General features: G+C 35.1%; 2 protein-coding genes across 3 annotated transcripts; one reads left to right on the top strand and one right to left on the bottom strand.

Annotated features, from left to right (window-relative positions):
• On the top strand, positions 155-2,026 carry LOC107635118 (probable 6-phosphogluconolactonase 4, chloroplastic). Its single transcript, XM_016338496.2, has 3 exons — positions 155-461; positions 596-731; positions 1,200-2,026. Exons 1-3 carry the CDS (start codon positions 298-300, stop codon positions 1,662-1,664), a joined length of 765 nt encoding a protein of 254 aa, XP_016193982.2. The 5' UTR covers positions 155-297; the 3' UTR covers positions 1,665-2,026.
• Positions 1,895-7,334, bottom strand: LOC107635117. 2 transcript variants are annotated; one of them, XM_021121883.1, is made up of 9 exons: positions 6,538-7,334; positions 5,985-6,076; positions 5,202-5,899; positions 4,607-4,677; positions 4,396-4,485; positions 4,116-4,310; positions 3,661-3,832; positions 2,798-2,982; positions 1,895-2,031 (listed from the first exon to the last, which is right to left on the bottom strand). In XM_021121883.1, exons 1-8 carry the CDS (start codon positions 6,904-6,906, stop codon positions 2,819-2,821), a joined length of 1,851 nt encoding a protein of 616 aa, XP_020977542.1. In that variant the 5' UTR covers positions 6,907-7,334; the 3' UTR covers positions 1,895-2,031; positions 2,798-2,818. The 2 variants fall into 2 exon arrangements, with proteins under 2 accessions (XP_020977542.1, XP_016193981.1); XM_016338495.2 differs by lacking the exon at positions 1,895-2,031 and having other exon boundaries at positions 2,395-2,982.

Below are 7,937 nucleotides of genomic sequence, written 5' to 3'. Positions count from 1 at the left end.
ATTTTTTAACTTAAACTGTTTTATTCATATTTATTATTTTAAAAAAAAATTATTAGTATTTTTTTTTAAGAAATAATCCGTCTAAAATGTAAATTTTCATAATTACTCTGTATTTTTGTTTTTTCCCCAAAATGAATCAAACCCCTTTTCGCTCTTCTCACCAACCCAACCCCACTTCATGTTCCACCAACTTCTTTTTCACTTAGATTCTCTTCGACCCCATTCTTCACTGAGCTTTCTCTCTCTTGGGTTACTCCAAAACACAAAAGTTGGCTTTTTTCACCTCTGAAATCGTCGATGGCGGAGACCCAGAAGAGCAATGTGGTTGTGGAGGTCTTCGAAGAAGAGGAGCTTGCGGTGTCTCTGGCCAAATACGTCGCTGAGATCTCCAACAAGTTCACCTCTGAAAGAGGCGCTGTCACCGTTTGCTTGTCCGGTGGCTCTCTCATCAGTAATCTCAGGTTAGCTCAAGCTCCCATTTTGATGCGTACCCAACATACAAAATGGAAGCAATTTCTTTTAATTTGATGATTCTTTTGTAAATTTTTTAGATTAAAAATTCGGTAACTTTGGAGGTTTATGTTTGGGGTTTTAGGAAATTGCTGGAACCACCTTATGTTGATTCTATTGAATGGTCTAAGTGGCATGTGTTTTGGCTGGATGAGAGAGTAGTGCCCAAGACTCATGAAGATAGTAACTACAAGCTTGCTTATGATGGGTTGCTATCCAAGGTATATCTTTTTTTTGTTCTTCAATATTTTTCACATGTTTGTTTCTTGTTCATTGGTGTGTTCTGCTGTGAGAAATAAAAAGAAGGTTAGTTCAAAGTATGTGTCTGTTCAAGCTGAAAACCTGAAACCAATGTTCGTATGAATGGATCAAGCGAATGGATCCCTTTGTTGCATAGGATGTTCCCTTTATTGGGTAATGGGTATATTTCTTAAAGTCATGTAAAATGTTGCAATAGAGAGACAAATCGCGTCAGTTTTGATTTTGGTTTATATGGTACTTTCTCAGTCTCTCTTATCCGTGTTATTTTTTGACATATCTTTCGATCATAGATATGTTGATCCAAGGATATACCAAAAAGTGATAGTAACAGATAAAAGGATCGGAGGTAGTGTTTTTATGTATAGTCTTCTTTAAAAAGCTCTATCAATCTGACTCGTTGGTGCTTCGATCGTGGCTCTTCTTGACAGGTGCCTGTTCCTTCCTGCAATGTTTATGCAATCAACGATACCCTGTCAGCTGAGGGAGCGGCTGATGATTACGAGACACGTCTCAGACAGTTGGTCAAGAACGGTGTAATAGCTTCATCACCGGTCACTGGATTTCCCAAATTTGATCTCATGCTGCTTGGTATGGGTCCAGATGGCCATGTAGCATCTTTGTTCCCAGGGCATCCTCTTGTGAAGGAGAATAAAAGATGGGTTACTTTCATCAAGGACTCCCCAAAACCGCCCCCGGAGCGTATTACTTTCACTTTTCCAGTGATCAATTCCTCTGCTTACGCTGCACTTGTGGTGACTGGTGCTGCAGAATCGGTTGCTGTTCACTCTGCGCTGCGTGGATCTCAAAATTCTCCTAAGCTTCCTGTTGCAATGGTTTCACCTGAAGGGGAGTTGAAATGGTTCTTAGACAAGGACGCAGCCTCAAAGCTGTAGATCTTGCAGCCGAGTAGTGCTGATCGTGCACTTTGAAGTTGATCAATGTTTTCACAATAATCTAACCGGAATGAGATTTCCTGCAGCTGAGTAGTGTTGATCATGTACTGTTAATGTTTTCACATTAACTTAAGTTGGATGAGATGTTTTTCTCTCTTAATAATTATATATTTTCCTCTCTTGCATCCTTTGAGGAAGCAAATTGCAGAATGGTGGTGTGAAAATTTAGTAAAAGTAATCCAGAAATATTTAGTGATACCAAGAAAAGTACCTCAGAGGAAGCAATTGATTCCAAGTGGCTCATCGGTTCTCCAACATGTTTGAATGTCTTCTTGAAATACAAATCTTGATTTTAAACTTTCTATGCCTGCATAAAGCATGTAATTGTTATCTTTACTTTCAGTTATTGTTTCTATCCTTTCTTCTCAGAAAACAGAGCTTGAAGCATTGTATAATTAAGCATCAGCTAAAGCACATGTCAACAATTTAGCAGAAGAAATTAGATCATGTGGTGGACAGAAGCTCATAAGCCAAGTAAACTGAATGTATAAAATGTAGTGATATACTGTGCAACTGCTACATAACTATATACAGTATACTATTATCTCAATTTTTCCATTGACAAATCTTTCATTACTCATGTTCATTGCATATTGTCAAGGGGCTATGTTAATCAACAGAGCTTGATATTAAATAACATTAAAAAAAATTATACATTTTAATCCCGCACATTGCATGGATCTAGGTCTAGTAATAATATAATAAGTGAAAACTGTGTTACATCCTCAAGAACTCAAGCCTCACAATTGAAGTTCAATATCACTCTCCACTGCACAAAATAAAAGCATTGGCTATACAAAGTTATCATGACATGGAAAATCACTTGTATAAGAGTATGAATGAATCACTTGTAAAACCAAAATCTCTTTAAGACATGGATTCACATAGTTTGTCTAAACTCAAGCAGCTTTGAACGTGGGAAAGAATATCCGGCCAGAAGTTTTGCGAGTATTTCTGTCCATGCCGCAGATTCTCCGACCATTAGTTTTCCTTGATCGGAACTCCATTGTAGGATGACATCCATGCTTGTGGAAATCATGGAACAATTTGAGAACACACGGATAAGGACTCACATTTACAAAGATGGGGTATGGCTAGGTTCCGTTACTTCGAACTTTAGAAGATTGTGAAGATGAGGAAGAATGCAGCAGAGACTGTGCTGCTACTAACTTGTCCCTCAGCATGACATTGTACTCGTACAAGCTTTGGAGATTCTTCTGAACATCGGACATGTTCATTCTCGAGCCGTCCTTGCATTCTGCATTACATTTGCACACAGGTTATATAGGCTTGAAAGAGGTAATGGTAAATAATTATATTCCAACAAGTTAGAAACAAGCTTCACAAATAATGGATGATAATGAAAATTCTAATAGCTATATAGAGACTAAACTAAACAACTTAGTTGCATAATGTATGAAATTTCTAATTTTAGTATTGAAATTGGAAATAATGCAAAATATTGGTATATTAAGTTTTAGGCATGGGACTTGCTTTGACTAAATGTTACAACAAAAAAAACTCAAATAAATAGCATTATTACATCAAGTTAGTTATAATAGTTATAACAGATGATTTAGTTATATTAGTTTTTTTTTACACCCATGATCTGTTAACCAGCTCAACCAAATAACTTATCCTATGAAAATTAGATATGTTATAGAACAGCTATAAAGAAGCCTTTGTTTCTATTAGGTAGGGTTAGCTATATGAATCAACTACACTGTGGTATAATATATTATGGATAGTGTCAAGCTATTATAATATAAAGTCCTTGATCGCAATATTTATGACATTGCAACAGGTCATAAGAGTATATTAATATATTACTATTATAGTTTAATATGTGCACACCATATTGTCACAATACCACTTCTCCTAAACAAGGGTGTCAATGTCGCCTAATAAGTATGCCTGGTATGAAATGAAATTTTACCTAGTGAAGGTGGAGGAGGAATGAAGTTATCATCAACAATTGAAGACTCGTGCGATTGAGAAGATTGAGGCCGATGAGGATCATTGTGTATATCAACATTATGCTGTTTTTCCATATTTTCAGGTTGCAGGTTTGAACCATTTGCAGATCCAACTGGTCTGAAGCTCTGTGACTGAAAGATGAAATCAACAAATCCTTGAATCAATGCAGGGCTACTTTCCTCTTCTTTTTATTATATTTTATTTATAAATAGAGAAAAAGATAACTGCATAACCTATACCATATGCATTGAGAGAATAAGTCTCAATCAGTAAAAATTGGATATTAGTAAAAACACCTCGATGCATTAGGATCTCGATTATTCATTTAAGATTTAAGATCCAATGTGAAAGAAGATGCAGCTGCAAAATCAAACAAAACTGAAGATTGTGCAATGTGCATGGTAAAAGCTTTACCATGGTAGCAGGTTGGTCAGGTTTCTTGTAGAAACTTATAGAACTTGTTTTGCTTTGCATCCTTCGTTTACGCGACGATGCACTACCACGAACTGAATGCAGCATAGTCCCGCTACAACAAGGATCTGTTTCGGAGTTCTTGTAGTCATCTTCAATTGTAGGGCAGCCATAAGTGAACATCACATATTTCCTCAACTGATACCAATTAAGAAGGCTAAAATTTAGCAAAAGAGAAACAGTACAACTTCAAAGAACTTTCACTATTCAGCAAAGAATTTACTTTGTCCCAGTGTTCTTGTGCTTTACGCCGATTTCTAATAGTCCGCATAACGTTGTCTTCATTTCTGAGTTTCTTTATCCTATACTCACACTAGATTTAAACAAAAGTCAGGACTACATTGGAATATAAGCATGAAAAAGTTATGAATTGACTGCTAAGAAATAAAGAAATAAAACTAAAATTCAAGAGGATACAGGATTGAAAATTAAACCTGTATCAGCAGGTAGAAAAAGATCCCAATGCTAATGCAATACAGGCCACCAAGATCCGCAAGGAAGCTCACTGCAAATGGAAACGAAAAATAATGAAATTATTAATATATTCTGAAGCTACATTGAACATTCAGACAGAGGGGAAATGAGAATTTGATATTGCCTCCAAAATAGTTCGTTTAGATAACAAAACTTTTCAGAGCAGTTCAGTAGTGTCTTTCGAGAAAAAAGTCAAAGAACCATGTCTCCATTAGGTTATCTTTATTCATGCATGGCAAAGTGATGTATTTGCTGTCGATTAGGCCAAACCAATACATAATACACATAGCTAAGTAGTTTGACATGAGGGCAATTTCTCTTTTCAGATTATAGAGACAAATTATTCTTTGTTTAAAAAATAAGATATCAAATGAAAAGGAATCTTAAGTGGTTGAACTTGAAGGCAAAGAAGTTGATAGCATCTAGTAAGACAAAGAATTAGAAGAGATACTATTGATAATTTGAGTACTTCAAATAAGGAATTAGAGAGAGTAAGTCAAGTTTAATTAGTTTCAAAAGTAAGTTCTTACGAAAAATTGTAAACAGATAGCTTACCAGGACCCAAAATATTCTCCTTGTCGATTTCCACAACATAAGCAGAGAGAAAATTGATGTACAATGTAGTGTTAACTAGGCCATCAACAGAATTTTCAAGTGATGCTTGAAGTTGATTTCTGTCACGAGAAACCGAACCTGGGAGGAACTCGTGAAATAAAGGCTGTATGAGCTTTAGATCGTGTAAATTACGGTATATTCTAGGGAACAAGTTAAACTTCAGAATATTTGATTCTCTCCCTCTGAATGTAACAGGGCTATTGTCAAAATTGCTTCCATTCTTTAGTGTTCCATTAACAAAACTAACATGTTTTTTAGTATCATCAGATGCAGATAGCTTGAACTCAAAACCAACAGCAGTGGCAGGAGAACTTGGAAGATCAACAAACTGCCATGAAATATACATGTTATCAGGGATAGCTCTGCACTTTTCACACTTTAATGCTATAGTTGGCCCCTTGCTTGAGTTGTAACAAGTGTAGTTCACTAATGTTGATAGTGAAAGAACTCTCTCATCAACGAAGCCAGGATTCCCCGTAACTAAAGTACCGAGGCCACGTAGATTTGCACAGCTCATACTAGATATTGTTGTTATATTGAAATCCAAGTGACTGATAAATGAAGCTAATTCTGGTCCATTTGTTGCTCTTATATTATGCACCTCAATTGATCTCTTTGATATGATCTGGTATAGCAACCTGATAGAGGATTGAGTCAAAATGAAGACTTCACTAAGACATGCTAAAATTTTTTGGAATAAGCTATAAGTTATCAGGGACTCACGCAGCAAATAGACCAATAAAAAGTATCCAACTTGCTATGGAGAAAGCTCCGCCAAGTTCTGTTTTGCGTTTGGTAACTACTTTTTGATCGTCCTACAAGGGAAAAAATAGCACTAAATAAAGCAACTTCCAATTTTTTGTACAAAAAGTTAATACTTCTATATGTGCCTTTGATGACTAGAGCACTAGAATAATGGTTAGTAGCATCAAAAATATGATATAGCTATCAAATTGACAATGAGAGCATGCCTATTTTGTGATGCTGATCCATGAATAGCTGCAAGTAGTCTTGTCATGAAGCTAGCAATTTTAGAAAAGATGAATTAAAAATTTGAACCAACAAATTTAGCTTATCCCATAGATAAGTACATGAAAATATGAGGTACACCCCAATAGAATACCAGCATAGCAGCATCAACAAGAATAAAATTAGGCATCCAGACAAGGCTAATATATTCCACTTACTAGAAGTAGTAAATAAATCATCTCCAAATCAAATCAAATAATCACTTTTTTTCCCCACCCCCAAATAGAAAAAGGAACTCAAAACTAACCAGCCAGTGTCTTGTGGCAAAGCAAATATCCAACCGGCTAATCCACCACCTGATTTGGAACCACACATTGCGGCCATCACCAAGCTTCATGAACCTAAGGAAAAAGCACATAATTAGCCAAGAAAGAAGCATCACAAGTGTTCCTTCCAAGAACACAGCTTGTGACTGTGTGAACTTCTTGATTCTGTCAAAGGCAAAGAGTGTCTCAGGGAAGCTGAGAGCATAGTAGTCAACACCAGAATTTGTTGTTATGTCGGAGCCTGAAGAAAAAAGGGTGCAACTTTTTGCAGTGTTGTTCAGAACATAGCCAGGGATGCATGCACACAAGCTGCCATTGTAGGTAATTGAATTTGCTGGGCATGACGCCATTGAAGGAGGTTGAAGAATTTTGAGATTTGAGATCTATCTAACTATCCAGCTACCCTTTTGTAAAGATAAGCTTTTTATATTTATTTGTGGGTACCCAAATTGGGAAGCACCATAAAAAAGTTGAATTTAAGTAGAATTTTGTGTTTTAAGAGGAAAAGCGGAAAAGGGGTTCATGATGATGATGAAAAGATTGTGTCTTTATTGTTTGGTTGCTGCAACTGAATAATTGGTAAACAGAACATAACCAAAGCCAATGAATGTGTCTGTTTTTGTGTTTGCTGAAATGAAAACAGTGTGTGGTGGTGAGAGAAAGGGAGAAGAAGTGAATGGAATGGGGAAGAAAGGAATTGAAGTCTCTTGAGTTTATTTGTTGCTTTTTAGTTGGGTTTTGTTGTGTTATTTCTTTTTCTTTTATTTACTTTTGTTCTTGTTCTTGTTCTTGTTTAGCTACCTACAGTGTCATAAAAGAATTTTATTTTTATATTTCAAGGTATTAAAGTTTTTAAATTATTTGGGTATCAAGAATAATTTTTTTAATAAAATATTTTTACTTTTAGCTTCTTAAGTGTTAAGCAATAGTTAGTGTTTCTTTTGCTTTTATTTTTTAATGGTGGTTTAGGATGTATTTGGAAAGACAGTAAGATTTGAATTGTTTATATAAATGATAATAGAAATTTTTTTTTACTTTTAATATATTTAATATTTTAAAAATATAAAAATATTTATTTTTTAATAATTTTTAATAAATTATTTTTATTTATGATATTCTTAAAATGTACTTTTAAGACACATACCAAAACCCATTATAAGTACGTGTTAGCAAAAGCCAATAATGTGATTTGGTCTTAATTTGGCACCAAATTCATTTACTCTGTTTTCGGAACACACGTCTTGCCCACGGAACATGCTGAATTAATCAATTTGTCTCTTTCAGGTCTTTTTTTTTTTTTAATTTCCTTTTCCTCTTACAATGAAGACGTAATTTAGCGTTCGAATAATTTTTATGATATTTGCACAATCAAATTTTATCG

Source organism: Arachis ipaensis, chromosome B04 (genome assembly GCF_000816755.2).
Source record: "Arachis ipaensis cultivar K30076 chromosome B04, Araip1.1, whole genome shotgun sequence".
Lineage (NCBI taxonomy): Eukaryota > Viridiplantae > Streptophyta > Magnoliopsida > Fabales > Fabaceae > Arachis > Arachis ipaensis.
The sequence above is the reverse complement of the archived record's forward strand: the minus strand, read 5'-3'. Positions and strand labels throughout refer to the sequence as shown.

Bases quoted from the DNA above. Each gene is read 5' to 3' on its own strand.
- LOC107635117 (XM_021121883.1), bottom strand. From the start codon at position 6,906: ATGGCGTCATGCCCAGCAAATTCAATTACCTACAATGGCAGCTTGTGT. The intron at 5,900-5,984 runs GTGAGTCCCTGA...ATCCTCTATCAG, and splicing joins TTTATTGGTCTATTTGCTGC to GTTGCTATACCAGATCATAT. The intron at 3,833-4,115 runs GTAAAGCTTTTA...TTCATCTTTCAG, and splicing joins CTGACCAACCTGCTACCATG to TCACAGAGCTTCAGACCAGT.
- LOC107635118 (XM_016338496.2), top strand. From the start codon at position 298: ATGGCGGAGACCCAGAAGAGCAATGTGGTTGTGGAGGTCTTCGAAGAA. The intron at 462-595 runs GTTAGCTCAAGC...TTGGGGTTTTAG, and splicing joins TCTCTCATCAGTAATCTCAG to GAAATTGCTGGAACCACCTT. The intron at 732-1,199 runs GTATATCTTTTT...TCTTCTTGACAG, and splicing joins ATGATGGGTTGCTATCCAAG to GTGCCTGTTCCTTCCTGCAA.